We start from the raw sequence: 25,581 nt of genomic DNA on the forward strand, positions 1-25,581 counted from the left end.
TATAGTAACATGGTGACAGTGACTGTAAAATAAAATACCTGGGGCTTTGCGGAAAACATTCAGGCCTTATTCCTGTAAGCCCACCCCAGAGGCCATCCATACATGTACAGTACGTTATTAGCTCAACATTCTGATAACATGTAGCCAGACATATTTTTAAGGCTATAAAAGTTTACTAACATAAACTTCTTTTGTCAGTGCCTATGTGTATTACAGAAGAATCCGAAACGTTTACAAAGATTTGGTCAAAGCTGTCGTAGTTGTTAATATCATTATCAAAAGTATGTCTATAATGAAACTAAAACAACACTAATGACTAAGCACACGCTGTTCCTAGACCCGATTTACTTTGCAATGCTCGGCCACTGGATGATTCCATTACAAATATGGGACGCACTACGTGATTTACGAAAGAAAAAAAGATACATTTTAATTAAAAACAAGTTGGCTGTATAAACTTGTTTTAAAATGAGGCAGTTAATGTATATAATACTGAGGGTTGGTGTCATTTCCTTTCCCACCCCTTTGCTGATCAGAATGAAGTGACCAACTCCCCCTTTCTTCTCTTGGCACAGCCCCATTCCAGCTGATCTGCCCTGCTTCCCGGTGCACATACGCGGGATCGTTCGTGGTCGTGTTACCGTCCAATTCCTCTTCTATCCGCGCCTGACGGCTTCTGTAGTCGTCCGGGACGGCGAGAACACTTGATGGCCTTCGGGTTTCTGGACCTCGGACCGTCTTTGTGAAGCGTAATTTCCAACGCCCGGTTTTGGCTTGAGTCCCATAACGGATAGGCCGCTTCTTCGTCCTCGGTTTAAACTATGGGGGACACGGGCAGTGAGCGCAGCAAGCCGCCCAGTTTACCGCCCCGATGTCCCTGTGGATTCTGGGGGTAAGACGCTGTATTGATAGGTTACATTATTTCGCTGAAGTGCTGGCAAGAGACCAGAAATTTATATAACCACTGGCCTTTGGTGTTGTTAAGACTCATTGTTATGGACCCGGCCTGGGGGCGGGTAGGGGGTAGTTAGCTGATTTCTTTAATTATTAGTGACATACAGATTTGGCGGGTCAGTCGGTTTGGTCATTATAATCGATCACTTTTAGTCTCTCTAGCCGAGTAACCAGAAGCTGACTTGGTGGATATATCGCAACACGGCGGTCTTGCGAAATGTCATCTCTGCTGTTTACTTTGACAGTTTCTTCATCTAGTTAGTTAATCTGTGTGCATGTCCTCAAGCCCGTTTAGCAGGTAGTCTCAGGCAAATAACTTTGAATTATGTTGCTGTCAGCCTTGGTCTCTCTGTCATTGTAGATGGCAACAATAAAGTAGGCAATAAAGAGCTGAATGACCAGTAGCATTTCCTGTCAACTTTTCCTAGGTCTCTGAGTGTGTGGGAAGGTGTAATCAACAACAATCAACCTGTTTGAATAAATGCATATGTGTTGCACAGTCTATTGGGAAAATATATATCTGGAGGACTCTGTATCCCAAAAAGCCTTAGATCGGATGGGAACAAATCAATTATTTTCATCCTGTGATGTAAGAGTATGTCAATTCTGACTGGGTGTAGTGTTTCGAGGTGGAATGGGAAGCACTATTTTCTGGTAGACTTATATTTAAGCTGTACATACTGTATGTCTGCAGTCCTTGGGGATTCAGGAAAGATTCTTCAGGAGCATCTCTAACCATCTAAAAGTTGCAGGAAGTAGCATAAGCAATTTGTTGTGTGTTACTGCCCCCTACAAATTCTGCACTAATATATAAGAAATGAGAATGTACAGGTGAGCTTTAAAGCCCCAGATACATGGGGTTAAAGTGTCTATCAAACATGTCAGTTTGCCCCTATTTATTAAAAGATGAGGCTTTCTGCCTTTTTTGTATTTGTGGGTAATTTCATGAGAGAGGTAATATTTTTCTCCCTGTAGACTGGGCTAAATTCCAATAGAGGAGTTCAGGCTTAGTAACTGTCTAGCTGATAGTTATCAGGCAATACTCTTTTCATGATAATGTCTTATATTCACAGGAATGCAGATTATCATTATTAAGACCCAATGTGTCTACTTGAAATGATGATACTTTATTGATCCCATAGGCAGTGAAGGGTATCCACCTGTAGCTGAATGTTAAGGGCCTTGCTTATGGGCCCACAGGCCTGATTATTCTGCCAAGGCTGGGCTTGAACTGGTGACCTTATGATCTCAGGCACAGAGGCTTAGCTCACTGAGCCACACCCGTCGGGTTCCCAAAGTGGCATACATCCAGTATTTTTATATGAATATTTAAACGGAGGGACTTCGACACAAGTTTGTATTCCTTCAGATTTTCATTGAAAATCTGGGTTTATGGTTTTAAACCTCCTGGTTGATGCTGTACTGTATATATCTGAGAACTTTGCTTGGCTGTGCTGTTAGCTGAATTAATCAAGTAATTACATCCAGATTGTATTCAGTAGAAAATAATTTGGGTCATTGAAGAAGATACATAAGACCCAGATTATTTTATATATATATACATTTTAAAAATATATATAAATATGCATACTAATTCATACTAAGTCATTATTAGTGGTATTTAATTAAAACACATTTCACCTAAGTTGGCAGGTTAGGCCACTGTGGCTGTGATCAGAAGGTCATGGTCCAAATCCCATGGTTGGAAAAATGCTGCAATGGCCCCAAGTACTGTCTGATCCTGCATTCTCAGTATGTCACTTTGGATAAAAGTATCTGCTAAATTAATAAATATGGATAAAAGAGATCCTTTTGATCTTAAGGCTTATGCTTCCTAAATTTAATTAGATTTTCAACTAGCATGTATGTAGGAAACCTTCTAATTGGCATTAATCTTTCTTACTGTTTATTCCCCAGCTCCAGCAAGATGAGGAACCTCTGCTCCAAATGCTTTGCAAGTGAGTTCCTAGTTGCTGTTTTCCGAACTCTGCTTGCTGCAATTCCTGTGCTTTTCATGGCAACTGCTCCGCGCCCCAGTGGAGACGACCTTGCTGTCTGTCTTGGGTCTCACCCCTCTTTTCCACATCTGTCTCATTTTAGACGTACAGAAGAAGCAGCTGGATGAGGACTGTGCTCCAGGACCCAGCCCCAGCTCTGGCAGCAGTCAGTCCTCAGCCTTTAGCAGTGACATCAGCAGCAGCAGCAGTAGCCATTCGCTCCCATCAGACCCCATCAAGTTAGAGCAGATGACAGCAGAAGACAAAGCAACCATATTAATGCCCGTTCAGGAGAGTAAGAGAAACTTTGATGCTCTTCAAAAGTATGAGTTAATCAGCAGTCTTATTTGCCCTGGTCAGGCCCTGTTCTGTGACCCAAATGGTTACCTTTCTAGTAGCAACTAAGGGCGCTTAAACCCTTAAAGTTTATGTCCACTGCATATGTTCTCCGAGACAGTCATGATTTTCATCCTTGCTGTTTAAATCACTCCTTGACGGGTTTGTGAGATATTGATGTTAAACTCCTTTTTTGTTTTATAAATACCCCAATATTTATTACAGCAAAATCACATTGCAATACTTGAAAAATTTCTAATGCTGTGCTATTAGTATATTATACAAAATTCTTTATTTCTTGTAATGACATCCTGAAATTGTTGTATCTGTTCATCTGACCTGATCGCAGTTGGGTCACTTAATTTGTCCATGCATCCATTATTTTATTTTTTTATTTAGCTTTGTTTATCATTGTTTTCTGAGTTTGCGGCTGTTTTCAAGGTGGCCGAGTTGTGTTTTATGTTGTAATTGCTTAACCAATTGACAAAGAGAGTTTCAAGTCCCACCCCAAAGTACTGAAGTGGCAAAAAAGTACTCCAGCTGGTTTGGCAATTTTGGTACTGGAACGTTTGATACTGGTACCAAAAGTACAGTATTTCGTGTGGTGGAAAAGCGCCCCAATTTACCTTCAGCAGAGATAATGTGAAGTCAAGCAAAATCACCATTGATTTCAGTTCAGCCTTGATCCAAGTATAATAATCTAGGTCAAGACTGTTAATGTCACTTGTCATCAGATTTCCAGGAAAGATTCAAGCTCCCTTTCTCTAGGTTAATACCAGCTTTCTCTATTTGTCATGCATCAATATAAGTTACTCCATTGTTCAAATTAATTGGGAGCTATTTAACTAACTTGGAAAAAGGTTGTGTGGTTCATTTAAATCATGCTTGAGGAACAGTAGGCAAAAATAATTAGGAAGAACCGTTTGCACCCCTCAGATGTCTGGTGATCCTCACTTCAAAGATCTTTCTCAGGAGGAAGTGTCTTTAATCTGTCTTCAAAGAGTCACAGTGCACTGTTTTGGTTAGTTACTTCTTATTGGAATTTTCCCAGAGGGTCCCTGCTTCCTTGCGGATAAGAACCTACAATAGCAATGTGCAGTGTGGCAAGAATCTGGCACTTTCAGGAAGGGTGCTAACACATTCTGTCTGGTATGTTATTGGCAGTCCTCTGGGGCTGCTGGGAAGGAATCTATCACTACCAGTCTACCAGAGGAAGACTTCTGGTTCACATGAGCGTGTTGGAGGTGCAAATCCCTGCGTCTCTGTTACAGCGGGGTCACTAAGGGCAGGAGTGTGCAAACGGCATATGTCTGAGTTTTTTTTTGTCCATATCTTATATGGCTCTTATATACTAAGCTTACCTATGCTCAGTCCCGCCTGCCTTCAACTGGGCCACATGACTTGTCATCTTATTTCCACCACAGAAGTTTCCAGCACAGACACAGGCTCGGCTACGCTGCTGACAGCCTCCAAACGGCCTCACGACTCAGGTATGTTCATGCCTTGAGAGGCTGCCCCTGCTTCCTTTGAGTGTGAGTTGTATTGTAGTCAGAATCGATTAAAGCTGGTTCTTGTGCACAGCCATGAATCACAGCAGTGACGCTCATGAGACTGGGCATGTAGGATAGAGCAGGGTTTCCATATTCATTTCCCCAATTTTGTTTGACAGCCTCTGTTCCTTTAAGTAGATGGATGAATGAATGAATGAATAGATGGATGAATGGGTCCCTTTTCCTGTCCAATTTCCCTGTTTCTTTTCTATATAATCCTTCATTCCAGTTCATTCACTGTATATTCCGTACGTGGTGTGATGCTCCTTAGTGATCCAGTGAGGGCCTATAGGATGGAGAAGCTTCCCTAAACAGGCTTGTTCCTCGTCCATTTGTGCTGTTGGGACTTGTGGCCCTAAGTGTTCTGTCTTCTCAGACACGGGGCCAGAAGAGGAGGCGACGGCGGCGAAGAGGGCGAGGCCCAGTGAGGAGGGTGCGTCCCACGGCGGGCAGAAGCAGAGGAGCCGGCGGCGATGCCACTGCTGCCAGAGCAAACTGGAGCTGGTGCAGCAGGAGCTGGGCCTGTGCCGCTGTGGTCAGTCACGGGGGGCGTGTGGTGGGGGCCACGCCAATGCGGGCCATGCCAATGCGGGCCATGCCATTGCGGTCAGTCACAGGGGCAGTGTGTTTGTCTTTGTGTGCGTTCCCTCACATGCGAGTCCCATGACTGTGTTACATGTGTTGAAGCTCTCATTGGCAGTGACCATTTACTGACAAGTCAACAGGTTACATTGCAAACAATAAATAAAATGAAGTTTAATTAGGGAGGCATAAAATGCCAATGGATACTTCGTAACTTTTCGTAGAATTACTTTTTTGCTGTTTTTAAGTCTTTGGTTACTACTTTGTTTTTTTCTGTTTATTCCTTTAAATAATCATTTCCAAAGTTATTCAGTGGTCCATTCAGTTATTTTATTTATATTAAGCTGGCTTGAGAATGCATGGTGATGTGATCAGCAGTGACCGGTGATTGGTGCATCTCTCCGTCTCCCAGGTAACGTCTTCTGCATGCTGCACCGTCTACCCGAGCAACACGACTGCCGTTTCGACCACCTGGGTCGCGGTCGCCAGGAGGCCGTGCTTAAGATGGTAAAGCTGGATCGCAAGGTGGGCCGGTCATGCCAGCGCATCGGGGAGGAGTGTTCCTGAGTGGAGCAGAGACAGAGAAATAAAGGAAAAAGAGGATGGGCAGGTTCTCCTGATCCACTTTGACTGGGCCGTGGCCCAGCTCTGTATGACTCTTAACTCCAAAACTCCCCCCTCCCTCCTTAGCCCCCAAGCAGATGCAGCTTAGAACACCTGTAGCCTGAGATGCACCCTCCATCCTGGTCACACGGTTTCCGTGGGACACCCTGACTGGACCCGGCATCTGATCTCACTCAGCCTTAACTTCAGCATGGACCCTGTGAAGGAGCTGACCCTAGATCCTACTGCTTTTTCTCCATGGAGTAAAAAGTGACAAACTTCAAAAAATAACTGCAGATGCAAACTTTCTGGAGGTGGAGGAACAGGGAACAGAATGCATGCTTGTTCGTGGCCCTAAGTGGGAATTGACCCCATGCCTCTGAAGCTGGCTTATAGCACACACCCCCCAGGTCGTCCTGGATGCACCTGACATGGAATGGTGCCTGGAAGCCCTCTTGTTCTGTGTCGGCCAGGCTAGGGTCATCACCTTCCCAGGGTGTCATTTTGGTTGTATCACTGGTGCACTTTGTCACAGTGTCTGGCAGTCAGTCTGCACCCAACTTCCGAAAGTGAGCGAGACCATCGACACTCTGTCCTGTCTCATTTTATGGATGGGTTGGACTGTTTCACCATTGAAGGCAAGGCTCTTAGAGTCAAAGGGCATTTTGTCCCTGGTCTCTCTCTCTCTCTCTCTCTCTCTCTCTGCCGATGAGTAATGGACTTCATGCCACATAATGGGAATGAGGTACACGTGTACAGATGAACATCAGCCTGCTTTCTGGCTGCCTTCTAGAGTGTCTTTGTTGTACATGTGGATGTTAGCGAGTCTTCGGGGGCTGGTCACACAGGGAGGATGAATGTGCACCACATGGTACCACATTGATTGGTCAGACCTGGTTGATGTGCTGATGAACTCCACCAGAACCGGCGTATGCAAGACATTAACCGCCTTTTATTCATTTGGAATGCGTGCTCTAAACTGCATTTGTCAAGAGTGGGTGACTTTCTTTCTCCTTCCTCGTTTACTGGTTTTGGTCCATTCACCGTTTCTTTGAATATGAAGTACGTTTGACAGTGGCTGCTGTTCTACCATTATATTCAGGAAATGCTCTATTTTGATGCTGGATGCTGGTGAGGAGGTTGGTGGTAAATCACAGTAAGTAGTACTGATGCGGATTTCAGTATGAAATATATTTGGATCAGTTGAGTTAAGCTGCAGAATAAAGGCTTGTGATGAAGACCAGCAGCTTGTCAGGAAGCTGGCAGGAGTTGGACGCCCGCTGTCCTGAAATGCCTCGCTCACGCCACCCTGCCTTACTTGGTCTCCTGTCCTCTTCGGCTCCTGTTCCCCGTGAGGAGCGAGCGCTGCCCTCTTAGCTCTGACCTCTTCTCCCGGCCCGGTCGGGGTCCTACACTGCTTTAGGAGGGGCTGGAGAAGGATTTTCAGCTTTTTTTGGTGAGAGCTGTACTCACAACACAGAATGACCTTATTGTCACCCAGCATCTTAAAGGATAACTCTTATTTAACACTTGTGTTTAATTACTTGTTTTATTTTTGTTTCAGATTTACAGTAGCACATACCTGCATTTTGGTTAAATTTGTGAACTAGAACTGTTCTGGAACTTTCTTTGCTTTTTGCCCTTTTTTCTTTGCTTAAAAAGGTAAATAAACTGGATTGACACTTTGTGGTGGTGGTTGTTCCATGTCCATTGACTAGGTAGTTGAAGCAGACCTGTGTTTGGCTAGAACTGAAGACCCCTGCTGTAGTGAACAATGCTGGTTGAAAACAATTAGTGTGTAACAGTTGGGTTTTGCATTTGTTTTATCAGAAGCTTTTATCCAAAGCAGCGTTTTTGAGGAAGCAGGGTCAGTCAGTCCCTGCAGCAATTGGGTGTTAAGGGCCTTGCTCAGGGACCCAATGCTGAAATCTTTCTGCCAAACCTGACATTTAAACCAACAACCTTCTGATCAAGGCATAGTGTCCTGCCCCCCCCCCCCCCCCCTCTGGAGCCCCCAAGGAAATCTGCATTCATGCTGCAAGGAATTTAATATATACATGTAGATGGTGCTGCCCTCCCTCATTTAGGTTCCCAGCAATCCCTGTTCTCCATGTTGAAGCCTAAGGACTCTAGCCTGTTACATTGTGATTGTTTCATGGATATCCATCTATATTGCCCAGGTGATGAAATGGTTACTAAAATGCTGTGTTTTCTTGGTAGATATAATCAACCTCACAAAGTGGCTTGTGGGCAGTACCAGTCCCAGCTTAAGTGGGTCATGTGCTGCCCCGTGAAGGCAAGATAAAATTGGCTGAGATATTGGCATTCCCTGAGAAGTTGGCACTCTGTTTGGCCAGCCCTCCTTATACTGTAGGCTTGATTCCCACCTTGTTCCTGTGTTTGTGCAGATTTCTTCTGGGGACTCCACACCTAGACTGTTTTAAATTTAGGCTTCGTCTCATTTGGCCCACTTGGTGTGCACATCCGTGTGCTCAGTGCAAATATTCAAGGGTGTCCCGTTTCTCGAATAAGCCAAGTGCAGAGCATTTGATGCGCTCTTTATCAACACTTTGGTAAATACTGCATGGAAGCAGTCTTTGGCCACAATGGACCTCATCAGTGACAACTAATTTTAACATCGAAAATAGGGATGCTCCTTTTGACCGTTTAACCGTTAACCGAAATAATTAATTTTAACCGAATATTACTATCAGTTAAACGGTTTAAAATGTTTTTATATATATTTTAATTATTAGTAGTAGTATGAAGTTTTGTGGCATCTCAGCTGAAGATCGCTTTTCACGTTCTAAATACACTGGGTTTGAATCGGCGACTGTGATTACAGGCACACAGGCTTAGCCCACTGAGCCATGAACACAGGTACGAGCTTTGCTGCTGAAAATGGAAACATTGGCGCAAAGCTTCAGCGGCAGAGACGTATCCGTGTGCTATATTGTAGCCGATCGGTGTAAACACTACCCAGACATGTGCTCTTGTTTTATTTCGGTTACAATGGGCGTATTCACATATTTCTTTATCCAATACTAACTGTCGGATTATCATGTTGTTATCATGCGAATAACGCAATTTGCAAGTGGGAAGGCGATCAGAGCTGCTTCGAGACGCAGACGCTTATGTCAGTCACTCTTGTTCTTTCTATTCGTATCACGAAGCTATAAAAATATATTTAGTTTCTACTTATATATATATTTGAAAAGTAGACCGTCCAAGGTTTCTGAGGGTGTTTTTTAAATGTGTATATGATAAAACCTCGCAGAGTTATTTAAATGGTTTGGCGAAATTTCTGTCAGATCCCGCCGGCGGGACCGCCGACCCCAGAGGAATTTAATATTCTAATCTAATCAGTTAACGGTTAATGTTCGGTTAACGAACGGCGGTTGTCGGTTGGGAAAATTAATTGAAATGAGCATCCCTAATCGAAAACAAAGAATTCTGTCAGTTTATCAGAGTTCAATGTATCTCCAAAGATTATATTTTCAAATCTAAAATTATATAACCAATGTTTACATAGCCTATGCTATAGGGAATGTCCCCCCAAACACAACCAATACAAAGGACAGCATGGCTGTATGGTCATGGCCGGATCTAAAAGCGGGCAAAGTTTTCTGCTCTGCTTACCGAATTGGTCAACTTTAGTCTGTAGCATCTGAATCTGCCAGTCGCATTTAGGCCTATTGGTAGTCGCCTTTGAAAGTGGAGGAGGAATTTTACCTCATTCTTATTAAAGCTCCTTCTTGTTAAAATCTATCTTTTGTTGCTGAAGTTTGTGCAATGTTGTGTTGAATAAGGATCTTTGCTAGTGGTTGATTAGTTAACTCTTAGTTAGCTAGCTAGCTAACATTACTGTTGGCTAGGAAGCTCACTATAGAACTGAACAGTGGAACCCCTGTATCTGCTGATTTGGTAACGACGGTCTCATTTTAATTTATGAATTAAACTTTATCTTAGGTATGAAAGTACACGAAAAACAAGTAGGCCTAATTTATAGTGTTTGCTAATACCCACGGTTTCGATCTCCACGGTAGGTCTTGGATCGCATCCCCCGCTGACACGGGGCACTACTGTATTTAACATTTGACAGTTTGCTAACGTTAATATCATCGCAGGGTTGCCAACTTCGGTCAGCTGGCTGGAGTGAGATTTTTCATTCGAGACAAGTCTGCACACACACGCACATTCATTTACATGTATGCAACAGTTTTATTACCTTAACTCTCCCACCGTCATCAGCACCTTTCGACGTCTGACCACCTTGTATTTCAGATGTGTGTGTGTGGGTAGGTTGCTTATTGGGTTCATGTTACACTCCTGTCCAGAATTCGGTTAAAGTGCGTGTTCTCTCCCGGCAAGCAAGTATATCCTCGTCCTTCGCTACGTCCGCAATGCCTCCGTCTGTCCGCCGCTACAGTATTGTAACTATAACAGATATAGTTTACGAATAAAAATAAAACGAACTGTATACAACTGAACATTTATTTTCAATTATACACATCCAGATATAGACATAAGCTTGAACATGCATTAAAAAAAACTGGCTACAGACAACGTACTACATAAGGTTAAAAGCAGCACGTTCAAGTGAATTATAGCACGTAATCTATCTAACCGGGTAACTTTATACTGAGCACTGTCGGCAGGGTACTCCGGCTTCCCCCCACAGTCCAAAAACATGTTGAGGCTAATTGGAGTTACCAAATTGCCCGTATGTGTATATGTGTTAAGTGAATGCGTGGTGTGTGAGTGGCGCTCCATCCTTGCAAACCCTACAGACTATTATTGTTATTTATTAAACAAGCTAAGAACACGCGAGGATCGGACAGGATACACAAAAGATACGAACGGGCAAACACAGGTGCGACAATAGGGAAATGCAACCATATAAACAACACCAGTACACCAAGGGCTATTTACATTGTCCGCGAGCATTGCAGGATATGCTGATATACAAGATACAGGTGATGTAGCACCTGCTTTGCATCAAGGTACTGTAGCTTGTAACCTTTGGGACGGTTCTTAAAGGAACCATTGTTGTTCTTTACTTAATATGTCACCATCTGAGGCAAAGGAGAGGAAGGCACTGCTCAGTCTTGGGAAAAGTAAGAGAAAACGGACATGAACCGTCCTTGTCTCACATTCATGTGTCCGTGTCCACCACAAAGGAGTTTTCATGATTTCTTTTGCACTTGAAACCAGTGAACAAGTCTATATCTAACAACTATGGACAATAATAATAATAATCTTTATTTATATGACACTTTTCATAGAAGGAATGCAGCTGAAAGTGCTTCACATATGAAAATAAAACCACAGACAGAGAAGCAACTAATAAGCTTAAAATGCTCTGTGACTACATGTTTTGCATAGGTTCCAATTCCTATTGTTTCCTGACTGTTTCCATACTTTCTTTTGCAGAAGACTGATGCCACACATGCAGTAAGACAGGAGGTGCAGAGACAGACCCAAGGAGAGAAGGCATGAACATCACAGTGTGCTCTCACATCAGTCATCTTAAATAATGCTGACCTGTCACTCAAATAAAGATGTACTTATGCAAATGCTCCTTACAGCTGTTTTTCAGCTGTTCTGGTGTCTCAGTAACAGTAGTTAGTTGATGCATGAAACCCTGGTATCCAAGTCATATTATGATGTTTTGACCTGAATTAAGATGCAGGCTGGACAAGAGGGAATACGGAGATCTCGGGGTGATGCATCAAGGAGCATGACTGATTGAGAGTCAGAGTCAGGCATGTTTTATTAATTACACCTTTACTGAGCATCACATTCCGTAACGGATACTCCGATTTGCACAACAATGGCAAATTTCCCTATAAGAAATAATGTAAATAAATTTAATTCATTCCAGACCCCCAAATGACTGCCTATTTAAACTTATCTACCTACCTAACTAATGATAAAAAGCGTTAACAATCAATATAAACCTAATGCACACATGAAAAAACACACATACTAAAGCAATAAACATGAAATAAATGACAATTTATGAGCACTTTAACTGTACTGAGGTGTGCTGATGGCAGGTGGAGACGAGGAAGGAAGGCGAAACGCGTCTTGAGCCGTACAAATTACAGCAAGTTTGTTTTGATGTTTTCCGAATTTTTGGTTGAGTTACGGCTAGATTTCAATCGAGGGACAAGTCGAAAGAAATTTGGCAGACCCATTCAACATCTGAGTTGGTTGCATTAAGAGGCATTCGAGATCCAAGGTTCTACCATAGAAGTATATTATGAAAATTGGAATTCAGCTTCTCCTTTGTAATGGGAACCTTCAGTTCTTCCTTCTCAGATGATTCCCATAGAACCCAAGACATTACAAAGAGCTTAACGAAGATGATCATTACGGACTTGCAGTCTGTTTTAATGGTTGAGGATGCAGGTATAAGTCATCTTATGAAGATGGTTGATCCCTGATACAAAATTCCTGGTAGGAAATCCCTGATGTCTAATGAAATTCCAAAGCTATATGAGCAAGTCAATAACTGAAACATTTCATAGAATCTACAAGCAGTGTGGTTTTGTACAGTAAGTCATATGTGGACAACAGAACAACTAAAGCTTATTTGACTATGTCAGGATGTTTTATTGACCAGAATTGTCAGAGGCAGGCTTGCAATCTTGAGACATTCCAAGCAGCCATACAGCACAAAATATATCTGAATTCCTCACAATAATATCTGGTGACTGGGGTATTACCAGCAAGGTCCATGCTGTTATTATGGACAATGGAGCCAATATGGTCTCAGGTGTGCAGAAAACCCACTGGAAACACATTGTGTTCTTCACACACCCTCAAATTAGTTGTGAAGGACTCCAGTAAGGCTGATATGAGGTTGGACTCCATCCTGGGAAAAGGTGGTGCATCATTTGGTTCTTCCACCATAGCATCAAAGCATCAAAGCCAAAAGAAATACAAATTCAGCTGCAATTGCCTGAGCAGAGACTAATCCAAGCAGTAGAGATGCCATGGAATTCAGTTTTGTACATGCTGGAGAGACTGTATGAGCAACAATAAGTGTTTATATTGTGCTACATCTCAGTGTATCTGCAGTGCTTTGCTCTGTGACTGTGTTGTGTTGCAGGACATTCCAGTGACGGCGGTGGTTAATTATCCCTGTTCCTGCCATCGGTGATTGGGTGCACGGCTGTTTAAATGGGTGCTGCTCCCTTGAGATAGGAGGCCTCGCTCTTCCATTAGTGATGCCCCACCCAGTCACTTTTGTCGTCATGACCGCTTTTTGCTTGTGTGAGAGACAGGCATGGCTTTGCTGTTGTCCCTTGTTTTTTTTTGTTCAGACTCCCCATGACCCAGTGGAATAAGCAGTTTGGAAGATGGATGGATGGATGGATGTGTTTTACTATTTGATCATAGTACTTCTGCAAAATACTGGACTATTTTTAACACTTATTAGCACAAAAATTATTTAATTGTACTAATATTGCTTGCTTTTGTAATACATTTGCTATTAATGGCCGGTATGTGTCATGTGATTGGCCTTTCAGTGCAATGATCATTTCATAAAAATTACAATTGCTTTAAAAAAAAAAAAACACATATCCATTTAAGAAAGTATCAGTATTGTTATTGCGAAAACTGTAATCAAAAAGTATTGGTATCATATCGAATTGGAATTGAAAGTGTGGTATCACCCATGCCTAAAAGACAACCATACAGACTCCCGTTTATTTTTCATTCTTACTCAAGCCAGCTTCCTGTTATCAGAGGGTCACATGGATGGATTTTACCAAATCAAAATTAAAGAAACTATATCCATTTGGTTTACTCATTTTAAACATGTGCTATACAAATATTGATTCAATGACTGAGTTACAGTCAGTCTTGTGTGGTTTTTATGCTGTACTGAATAATATTTATCTTTCTAGCCCACTTTAAAAAAGCAAGTTGCTGATTTGTTAACCAATGGAATTTCTTTTAAACTCTGTTATCCTTTGGAGATGTAAATCAGTGTTACCAAGTTCTTTGTTGGCCCTCCGGGCACTTTGAGTTTTCCTTTTTACATATATTTAGTGCAAAACTGATAAGGTGCAAAGACTGTACAATATGATGGACTGGACTGGCATATATGTACACAAGTAAACATATATATTATTACTGATCAGAAATGATCAGGACACGACATTTTAGTTACACTTGCAAACATTTATTTTTGACTGAGTTGGTGCGCAAGATTAGTCTAGAAGAGTGTTGTTAGCAAAAACTGCTACCAGCATTTTGTTTTTTTTTCTTACTGATATAATTTTGCAAATGGTTTTGCTTGGGTTTTTATTTCTTTGTGTTAGACTTATGGTTTGCTTGAACTATCTCAAGTCTTACTAAATAACTATTTCTTTGGAACTCTCTCTCTTTTTGGCAATACCATCCTACAGCTGGTAACTCTCCGTCTCAGCTGGTGTCAGGAGTGGGATGGCCAGTAGAGGGCAGTAGTGAGTGGTATTTTTCCCTTTTTTTTTTCGTATAGTTGCTGTTTTTCTGCTTGCATTATCTGCCCAGACAGCTTCTCGTTTGGATGTCATGGGGCCTAAAGGGGCACGCATGGTTTCTCATGACCTCCAAGTATGGAGAAAGGAACATAGCCCCAGTTCCACTGCTGAAGCCTCTTTCTTTGTTCATGTCTTTGTAGCATCCCAACGCAAAGTCCAGCCCTGTACTTATGACCAGTGGAGGGGAACAAGGAGTTAAAGAAACATCACCAGCCACCTCAAGCATCCACGAGGCCCGTCAGTGAAGCTAAGCCTATAGGTGATAAGTGTGGTTCAGCCAAGCAGAGCCTAGTTTTAAGTCTAATCTCTCTAGAGTTCCTGTGTGTTTCAGTGTGGACAGGAAGGTCATATTAAACCAATATGCCCTAATAATCCATCTAGCCAAGCTAACATACGTACAGTGCCTAGACTTAGTTCTCCAGAGAAGCCGTTAGCGCTCCATTATCATACAGTAGAACTGAATGGTCACTTTATGCCTGATCTGCACTCTCTGCCACGTGCCCTTATATATTGTATTTATTTATTCATATTTTTCTTACTTGTATTCTTTTATTTGTATAAATGCTACTGTTAACTAGGGTTTGTGAGAAAACGGTATTTCAATTCTCTGTATGTTCTGTACATGTGGCAGAATTGACAATAAAGTTGACTTTGACTTGACTTTGACTTACTGTAGTAGATAGTAGCTCAGGACTTGAAAGCTGACTTGCTTATTTGAATCAGGAGTTTTATTAAACTAGCACCACGGAAAATAATTAGGGCTTGCACAATATCGGATTTTCACTACATAATTATCATGCCCAATAGAATTCACGATAAAGGTATTATTGCCATATCTATAGAAAATTTTAGCTATATAGTAATTATTATACTGTGAATCAAAATTTATCTTAAAATTTGTTTATTTTGTGTTTTGTCTCTTTTTGGCAAATAAGTCACACTCAAAATATGAGTAATGATGTGGAGAGTCCATAACCATAACTGTACAAAGAGTACTCCAGTACTCCAGTTTTTTAATGTAAGAGCACAGACTACCACTGCTGCTACTAAGAATATTATTAAATAATTCTCTAATGTTATTTAATGTTGATACACATATGTGGCAGGGGGAGAGAGCACGTGAGCGAGTGTGTCTGCATTTATTACAGACAAACAAAGTAAACATTTATTGTGGATAAAAAACCTTTCCTGCATGTTACGCTAAAAATGCAACAGTGTTCTGTCGAGATGAGCTACTTTGTCGAGTTACTCTACCGTAGTGCTAATCGATAGCCCTAACCCTAACTCTTACCCTAACCCTAACCCTTCAAAACCCCTTAAAACCCTTACCTTAACCCTAACCCCTAAAACCTAACCCTAATCCCAAGACGGTGGAACTGCACATACGCAGAAAGGCTCGATAGCACGTCTCGATAGGTAGTATTTTTTGACAGAACACCGGTGTTCTGTTGAGTTGAGCTACTTTGTCGAGTTAGGCTACCGTAGTGCTAATCCATAGCCCTAACCCTAACCCTAACCCAAACCCCTAAAACCTAACCCTAACCCCCAGACGGTGCAATGGCACATGCGCAAAAAGGCACGATAGTACGTCTTGATAGGTAGCTCAACTCGTCAGAACACCGGCTTCCGCTCTCGTGAAACGCCATAGACTTCAGTGAGTGTACAGCACAAATAAGACAATTGTTGAGGAAAAACCTGTGAACAGCAGGTGGCAAATTTCATTTTAAAACGTGTCCGGTTGTGTGCGCATACTACAGTGATGAACTGTAAATAAGATAAATTACATAAGGCTATTTAGTTTGTTTAATAAAAGGACAAGATATAGACCTGTTCTGTAGGAAAGGTAGCCTTAAATGACTTCTGTTGTGATATGGCGCTATATAGAAAATAAAATTAACTTGGGGCGCCCCCCTAATAGAATGGTAGGGTAAACACTTTGTGGTATATGTAGCCACATTTGATAATAGCCGATTGTGTTGACATCCTTCCCAGACAACCACGACTTCACCTGTGTTCAGGTGCACATATGTGTGTGTGTGAAGGGGCGGGGCGGGTAACGCGGTCAGCAGTAACGTCATTGAAGTTATCCAATCTGACAGTAAACGGCTCATTAACAGGAATATTCTCAGTGTTGTGGTCTCGGCTGGTCTCGAAATAAAATCCCGAGTCCATGACAAGAACGAGAACAAATATGGCTGATTCAAAGACAAGATTGAGACCTTCAAAAACTGATCTTGAGTACGACAACATTTGATATTACTATAAATTTCTATCATGAAGAAATGAAGCAGTGGTGTAGTGGTAACAAGAAATTTAAGGTGGGTAAACTATATGCACAGCAGAAAGACGGTGGGTAACTATTCATATCCTTAACATTAGTGATCTCAAAAAAGGTGAGTAAACGCTCTTTTGTAAATTTAAAAGGTGCGTAAACGAAGTTTATGTGCATTTACCCTCCACTACACCACTGAATGAAGGATTTGCATTAATTAATCTGAATAATTGCATAAAATAATAATCTGGGTCCTATGAATCTTCGTCAACAACCCAAAGTGACCAGGGCAGCTCTAGCGGGGCAGTAATGTGGAGAACTGACTTGTTGGAAAGATAGTGTTCTGTGATGGTGCCAAGTGGGAAGTCACTCTATACAAGAAATATCTCCTAGATGCACTGGGACTCATCCTCAGTGATGTATCCTGAGGTCATCGGGTGTTTTAAGTCTCACAACATCATGCACCCTCACCCTGGCGACACAGCTGGGGTTGATCAGGCCCCAACCTGCGTCCCAGCAACCATCCACAGATCAGCCCTCTCCAACCAAAGCCACCTTGTGGCTTTCTCTGTGGCCTCACTTGCGGCTTGAATGGCCCTCCTCTTGGCCGCTCCTGTGACACCCAGCCGTGTGAGGACTCTGCAGAGTGATCATCCTGCAAATCCCCTACAGCTGACTTCTATGGGCTCACAGAGTGTCCCCCAGCCACATTCCCTGCATTCTATGGGCTCACAGAGTGTCCCCCAGCCACGTTCCCTGCATTCTATGGGCTCACAGAGTGTCCCCCAGCCACGTTCCCTGCATTCTATGGGCTCACAGAGTGTCCCCCAGCCACGTTCCCTGCATTCTATGGGCTCACAGAGTGTCCCCCAGCCACGTTCCCTGCATTCTATGGGCTCACAGAGTGTCCCCCAGCCACGTTCCCTGCATTCTATGGGCTCACAGAGTGTCCCCCAGCCACGTTCCCTGCATTCTATGGGCTCACAGAGTGTCCCCCAGCCACGTTCCCTGCATTCTATGGGCTCACAGAGTGTCCCCCAGCCACGTTCCCTGCATTCTATGGGCTCACAGAGTGTCCCCCAGCCACGTTCCCTGCATTCCTCCACTAGCCCCTGGTACTTGGCGTGTTTCCTCTCATCGGCTTCCTCAACACACTCTTCCCAGGGCTCTGTCAGCTCCAGCATGATCAGTTGTTTTGAGGCCTCAGAGGTGATGATCATATCTGGCCGGAGTGATGTGGTGTCTCCTGTACAATCACCCATTCTGCTGCTAATTTTTGTTGGAGAAATTGCATAACTGTGTGTATAATAATATATCTGTGTCAGCATAAGGTGTGGCATAATTAGGTAGTTCCTGTAATCAAAAGGGGTACCCACGTACTTCCAGACTTATAGTGAAATTCTGTAAAATTAATAATGTCAGCCTCCAGAAGGAGGCACTACATTCACATTAAACTTTTTTACTTCTATAAATTACTGAAAGTCAACAACATAACTGAGGGAAATGTGTGACTGTTTTCACAACTTTTACAGCACGACTAATGGTTAGTATCCATGTCAAACATCACACATTGTTAGTTTAGGTTCAAAATGCTCAAAATGCTTAATGTTCATGGTTTAAGACAGAGGTTTTTAATTGCCAGCACAAACCCACCTCGGTGAATAAGATGCAGACCTCGCTGATGGGACACTGCCCTGATAATTCCTCTCCGATTGGTTATTCTGATGTGGAATGGTGTGATCCATCCAAGGAACTACGAGGGAAAGACAGTGCCTCTGCTCAGGATCAAAGTTAACACACACACACACTGTGTAAAATGTTATATATCTTTCAATATTTAACCTCCTGAGTCCTGGGCTTTTGTTTGATGTACATGTTTTATTTCCTTTAGCTATTTAGGATTAGTAGGACCTCATAATCATAAAAACCAAACATTATTTTTTTTTAACAATTAGTAGTTTTAAACAAAAATTATGTCCTTATATGAGGACATAGGGTCTCAGGAGGTTAAACTGAATTACATTTTAAAAATTATATTTCCAGTTTGTTCAGCTATAGGCCTACTTGTATACAAAGCAACAATGGGCAGAGTCAGATGAGGCAAGGAGCAGGTTCTGATCACAGTGTGTTGCCACACCCACCACACGACAAACCACCTCAGGGATGAGAACCTGAGTGCAGCCGTGTGGTGGGTGATACCTCAGCACCACACTAGTCCGAATAGACAAGTGTGAGGTTTTTTCCAGTAGCTGGAGTGCCAATCCTACCGCTATCCGCCAACTTTTTCCATGTAAGTTGGAGGACCTCCTTATAGAGCTGGATGTAGATTAATGACATGCCCAGGATGAAGCAACTGCAGGTTAAGGGCTTTGCTCAAGGGCCTGATGGAGTAAAATCACTCCAGGAATACATGGGATTTGAACCAGCAACCTTCCGATTGTTGGCACAGATCCCTAGCCTCAGAGCCACCACTCTACCCTTGGCATAGCCAGCATGTATAAAATGCAATACACTCACTGTATTCACAATAAAACAAGCACAATAATATCAGCAGTATCCCTGTTACTTAACAAATAGCATTAGAAGGGTTTGTTTCCTCTGAAGTAGTAGGTGGCCATCTTTGGTGATCAAAAAGCGACAACTGGAGGTGGTCTCAACAGGGAAACTTGATAATTGATTGGCAGCGAATGAACAAAGTCTCTCAGGAACTCGGGAAGGAGACACTCGGGCAAAAGTAGCCGCTGCTGTCGCCCTCAGCACGCCCTGCATGTCCCTGATATGAAAAAGGTTTTCAGGTTACATGAGCGATTCAGCCATTTTGACAGATCTTGGAATTTTGTTCTACCAGCTCTGAAGGGCAGCTGAGTACAAATATGGAAATTTCAAGCAGTGGTCATTAATTAAGCAGTGATTACTGGCAGGAATGCTGCTAGAGATTTGGGGCCTCGAGAAAGCAACCCAACCCAACCCAGACCAACCCAACCCAACCCAACCCAGACCAACCCAACCCAGACCAACCCAACCCAACCCAACCCAGACCAACCCAACCCAGACCAACCCAACCCAACCCAACCCAGACCAACCCAACCCAACCCAGACCAACCCAACCCAGACCAACCCAACCCAACCCAACCCAGACCAACCCAACCCAGACCAACCCAACCCAACCCAGACCAACCCAACCCAGACCAACCCAACCCAACCCAGACCAACCCAACCCAACCCAACCCAGACCAACCCAACCCAACCCAACTCAGACCAACCCAGTAATGCTCCAAATTTGTCCTAGGAACACCCCCCACCCCCCTTTACAGCTCCCCTGGTTACTGGTCCCTCACTGGAAGCTCAGCCTAGCAGCACTGGTACCTCAGTTGGCCCCTTGACAGCTGTATGCTTGTGATGTATTATCATAGAATCAAACAAAACTGGTAACCAAACTGTTGCTGTTACACTGTCCTGTGCAGCACAACACAATAATTATTATTTCAGCAAGTAATGTGTTGCCATTTTTATTATTATTATTATTATTATTATTATTATCTTATTCCATTCTAAACCTAAAATTAGCTACATCAGAAACATAGTTGGCCAACCCTACAGACTATTTACAAGATAATTCACTCTTACATACAGTACATGTCAATTTATGTGCAGGTTTGTCTCAAATTGAAAATCTCACTCCAGCCAGCTGACCAAAGTTGGCATCCCTGTAATATTATTAATATCATTATTGTTGCTGTTGTCTTGTACAAAACATCCATTGACAGTGGCATTTATGATTTTGTTTTAATTTGGAAATTCCCCAAGAGCATGATGTATTCTTCAGCTACTACAGCCCATAGCAGTAAGACTGAGAAAATGCAGATACAGAAAACAGTGAGAAGAGGAACCGAAAGCAGCCCCCCCCTCCACACATCCTGCCCAAAAAACATAATTACCCTCTCTGAGCTCCACAGCCTCACACCTGTCTCCTCCAGCCCCCAGGGACACAATTACTCACCTTGAAAAATCAATACATTTATTATTTGGTTTATAAAGCAAAGTAGCATTTTATTAATCTCATGTTACCTGTGCAAATAGGTCCAGAATTTGAAAATGCTGCATGTGAAATGGCAAAGCCAAATTTTCTACAATTTAGCTATACTGATAAGATTAAGCTGTTTAACTTTATTAATTTATTAATTATTAAGCAATAATTCACATACTGGGATCATAAAGGGTTTTGATACCTTAATGCTCAAGATATAGCTTTTCTAATCCTTAATGGAGCAAAGAAATCTGTGTATACCATCCTCTCAATCACCATAGTGAATACTTACACTGAGCAAGATTTTTCTGGCTCCATTCTTTCATATAAATGGTTTTTTGTTTGCTTTTACCCTCTTTGTTACACATTGGTGACCATGTGAGTTTTAAAGAGACAAATAAAAACTGTGTAAAGACCCGCATGCTTTTGCAGACCACTCTAATATTGCTAAGGCCCATGGTGCACGACACTGTCCTTTGAGCGGAGTGATCTGCTAGCACAGCTCAGCAAACATCTCTGCTCTTCATTTGCATATGTTCTGTAAGCTTGGGCTGCTCTTCACCCAGCATGGTGGTGGGGGGGGGGGGGGGTTGATCGCCTAAACTCTAGCAGTTAGACTGAGAAGCTGCACAGAAACAGGTAGGTGCGGAGGATGTGAAAACTGGACACCCTCCTACTGACTTTTCAGAAGCCGCAGCTGTGACACCTGGCCCCCTGACCCCCCCAGTCTCATTCTCAAAAATGTTCAAACAGACAAAAATATGTCCCCGTACATTTTCACTCTATAGATTTATGAGATAAAGTTTTAAATTTGGATAACTTCAGTGTTTCCTGCTGGGTTGAAACTATGGTTTACAGGGCTGTATTTCATGAGGCACACTGAAGAGGAGTAGATAAAACACTTAGGATGTATTTAACACAATTCAACTAAAGCTTCCCATTCCATTCAACATCCATGACTATTAATTCAGTGCTGGGTTCCTGCCAGGCTATCTGATGAAATGCAGGACACTTTTGAAACACCAGTTCACCTAAAACATTGGCCTTCAGAACTTGGTTGGGGTCCACATCACTAAGAAACTTGTCACACACAGAACCAGAGCAGAAATCAAGCCCCCAGCCCTGGGGGTGTGAGGCTACATTACCCACTGAGGCATCAAACCACCAAAAAAAAACATCTCTTGCTAATTATTTATAGCCACTGCATTCAAATGAGAAAGATGTTTCCTGTGAAAGGAGCCCTGGGACTGATTTTTATTTTATTTTATTTTTTTTTTGGGGGGGGGGGGTGGGGTTATGTCTGCACTACAGTATATGAGCAGAAGTTCATCTCAGCTCCACAGAAGTGAGTGACTGTGTCCTCTCAGCTCTGACCCGTCTGTCTGCCAAGACCCTGACCATCAGTATGAAGCTCAGCACAACCCTGTTCACCATCATAATGGTGGCAATATCTGGTAAGGGGCTGGATACGTGACTGAGACTGCCGGTGTGATCTCTCTGTGAATATTATTAACAATGTATGACCATTCATGCAGATTGGCCCTTATAGTTTACATGCTGATTCCTTCTGAATTACAGACAGGCAAATACTAACAAAAAAATTCTGTTTTGTTAAATATGCAGGTTTGGAGGCCCTTGTGCTAACCCAGGAGAAGTCTGTGTCTTTGTCTCTTGGGGCAAATGCCAAAATATCTTGTTCACTAAGCAGTGGCAGTTGGACCATTTCTTGGTATCAACAGAAGGCTGGAAGTGCTCCTCAGTTCCTGCTGGCTGATTCTAACAGAGCATCTGGATTGTCAGACAGGTTCACATATTCCAGTTCTGGGAATCCGAAATACCTTCACATCAACGGAGTGAAGGCAGAAGATGAGGCAGTGTACTACTGTGCCTGTGCTGGCTGTGGCTCAGCCACAGTGAAACACTTCACTGAGACACTCATACAAAAACCCAAAGGGGAACCTAACTTGGGGTCGGCCTCACAGTGAAACCTTGTCACCAAGCACAGGTCCAGTACAGCTGGAAATGGATCAGACACATCACCTCCACTGGATTAACACAATTCCAAGAGCTTATTGGGGGACTATCTAGATTTTTTTCTTCACCGCTCATCCATGGATATGCAACAAGGTGGGATTTTGTGTGGCTGTAAGTCACTGTAAGTCACCAGATTTGGGGAAGGAACAAAACTCTGTGTCCTGAGTAAGTACATAAGGAACACACCCAAGCACCCTGAACAGAAATACTGCAACAGTACTCTATTTATTATCAATATATAATGAGCACAATTAATACAAAAACGCCATATATATCTTCCTGAGATTCACTGTCCTGTATATTGGACACTATATTTTTGTTCATGTCTCTCATACTATATGTCACTCCTTTAATTCCTGTTGTTCAATCCTCAAGGACCCCTCCCACCCCAATAACTCTCTGTTTTCAGGCAAACGCTTCTGCAGCCTTATGACCAGAACTGAATGGTTCCCCCAGATCATAAGGCTCATAAACCAGGACAATACTCAATGCCTCTAGGTATTGCTTCACAATGTCCCAAATTGTTGGCACATTCCTCAGGCCTCTTGCACATTGCACTTATATTGCACAGCAAAATAGTTCTTACCTATCATTTATGTATAGAATATGTACAGCTGAAAATTTCATATATTATTTTATCTTATATTATTACTTTTCCTTATTTTTTCTCTATATTTTGTTATCATGCACAGCTGAGTGACCAGGTTTACATTCCACTACATGTGTACAACTGTGTACGTGATGAATAAATGCCTTAAATCTTGAAATTGAATCTTGAATCTTGTTCCTTAAAGTGGACAATTATGGGTTTAAGATGACATCACATGTGTGGGGATGTACTTTGGACCATCCCAACACTTAAATTGAGTACAAAAAAATCTAAATTATTAAGCTTTTTTCCCACTGAATCTCTGGAAGATATAGTCTTAGTATCTGGGGAATTCTACAATTTGGCAAATACAAGAAAAAAATTGTAGTGATATGTAACATTACAAAAATAACCTGGGGTTAAATAACACAGCATGCCTCCATATGTATGTATATGTTACAAAGTTAAAAATGCCTTTACTGTGTTCAGTATCTTGAAACACTGACAGTGCTGATCCACTGAGCGAAGCTGTACACGGCTGATGGTTTTTGTTAGGCTCTGTATCACTGTGTCAGACTCCGGCTTTGGTGGGGGCACAATGCTGAATGTTGGTAAGTTAAATATCTCACATCAGAAGCAGTAGCAGGGGCCATAAGGGATCACTTTTCTACTCAGTATCAATGCATTGTGCAATATATTTATACTGTTTGTTTCTGTTCTTTTAACACATTTGTGGTCCTATCATTATTAATCATCTGACATGTTTTGGGACAAAAAATCAACTTTTTCCTCAGGCTACAAAATTTTTGTTACATTTTATCTGACATGTACACTACTGATGATTCTGAATTTGCAATTTTAACTAAAATTCTGAAATACTAACGAGTTTGTTTTCCCCTTAGATTCAAAATAATTTTCAAATTGCGAATATGCAACTGACTGTTTGTCATTTATAAATCTAAAGTGGCTCATTTGTAGAATCAGTCATAACTTAGTGTAAAATACATAACTTTTATATTTTACTATACATCAGGAATGACTGCATTAATTCAACAGGTGCAGACCTTCGTTTCTGCTTAAGAATCATCTATTAGATTGTGTTTTGAAATTAAATTAAATATAAAATACATTTGAATGAAACGATATATGTTGTTGTTTGATAGTCATAGTGCTCCTTGAAAGTCCCTGACTTAAACCACTCGAAATCTAACTGAAAATGGACAACTTTATATAATGTCCTCAAAAACCCTCTTTTACTCTTTTTAAAATAGATTAATAATGTATATTTTTATATCGCCGTGTAATTAAGTAATTTACATTAACAATCTAATCAAAAGTATTTTTCGTCCCCTGTAATACTACCATTCAGGTTAACTGTAAGCTCTTAGTACTGCACTGCACGGAGCTGACGGATCGGTCTCCCTCGCTTGTCCTCCGGCAGGTCGCTCCCCGTCTCCCCCATCGCTGAGCCTCATGCCGCCGTCCCAGACTGAACTGTCTCAGGGAAAGGCCACTTTGGTGTGCATGGCGCAGGGCTTCTTCCCAGACACGGCCGCCGTGTCGTGGACCGAAGGCGGCAGCAGTCGGACGGGCAGCGAGGTGCAAACCGCCGTGCCGGAGCGGCGATCCGATGGCACATACTCGCTCATCAGCCTACTGACCGTGACGGCGGCGCAGTGGAGCTCCGGGGTCTCCTACTCCTGCCAGATCAGACACTCCGCCCTGACCTCGCCGCTCAGCCGCAGTGTGAGCCAGGCGGAGTGCCAGTAACTGCAGCTCACCACCAGGCGAAGGCAGCACATCAGAATAAGCGATATTTGATGTTACGGCGCTTCCCAGTATTGTACTCGTCTTAAAGAAGCATGTGTGTGCTGATCGGTAAATGTGTTTGTAAAATGTTACAGTCCGAGATGATCGGAAATAAAACGCTTTCAAGTTATTGCAAATGCTTAGATAAATGGCAAGCTCAATAAAGGCAAAATACAAATGTCCGAGTTTAATTAATTAGCAGTTTGTTTTATAATTGCATGTGATTGAATGAGATTGCATGGACTGGTGTCTCTGTTCGTAGCGAGTGTGTATGTGTGAGTGTACAGGAGT

At 42.4% G+C, this 25,581-nt stretch overlaps 2 protein-coding genes across 4 annotated transcripts; both read left to right on the top strand.

The window, feature by feature from the left end:
• The first annotated feature begins 551 nt into the window (after positions 1 to 551).
• On the top strand, positions 552 to 7,707 carry LOC111836254 (AN1-type zinc finger protein 3 homolog). 2 transcript variants are annotated; one of them, XM_023797347.2, is made up of 7 exons: positions 552 to 892; positions 1,649 to 1,785; positions 2,872 to 2,912; positions 3,055 to 3,246; positions 4,712 to 4,777; positions 5,214 to 5,372; positions 5,832 to 7,707. In XM_023797347.2, exons 2-7 carry the CDS (start codon positions 1,772 to 1,774, stop codon positions 5,984 to 5,986), a joined length of 627 nt encoding a protein of 208 aa, XP_023653115.1. In that variant the 5' UTR covers positions 552 to 892; positions 1,649 to 1,771; the 3' UTR covers positions 5,987 to 7,707. The 2 variants fall into 2 exon arrangements, with proteins under 2 accessions (XP_023653115.1, XP_023653114.1); XM_023797346.2 differs by lacking the exon at positions 1,649 to 1,785 and having other exon boundaries at positions 554 to 892.
• Positions 7,708 to 22,179: 14,472 nt separating this feature from the next.
• LOC111836253 (immunoglobulin lambda-1 light chain-like) lies at positions 22,180 to 25,472 on the top strand. 2 transcript variants are annotated; one of them, XM_072703026.1, is made up of 4 exons: positions 22,180 to 22,312; positions 22,482 to 22,766; positions 24,054 to 24,092; positions 24,923 to 25,472. In XM_072703026.1, the coding sequence occupies exons 1-4, from the start codon at positions 22,264 to 22,266 to the stop codon at positions 25,249 to 25,251; spliced, it is 702 nt and encodes a 233-aa protein (XP_072559127.1). In that variant the 5' UTR covers positions 22,180 to 22,263; the 3' UTR covers positions 25,252 to 25,472. The 2 variants fall into 2 exon arrangements, with proteins under 2 accessions (XP_072559127.1, XP_072559128.1); XM_072703027.1 differs by having other exon boundaries at positions 22,482 to 22,762; positions 24,053 to 24,092.
• The last annotated feature ends 109 nt before the right edge of the window (positions 25,473 to 25,581 follow it).

This window comes from Paramormyrops kingsleyae, chromosome 19 (genome assembly GCF_048594095.1).
Source record: "Paramormyrops kingsleyae isolate MSU_618 chromosome 19, PKINGS_0.4, whole genome shotgun sequence".
Classification (NCBI taxonomy): domain Eukaryota; kingdom Metazoa; phylum Chordata; class Actinopteri; order Osteoglossiformes; family Mormyridae; genus Paramormyrops; species Paramormyrops kingsleyae.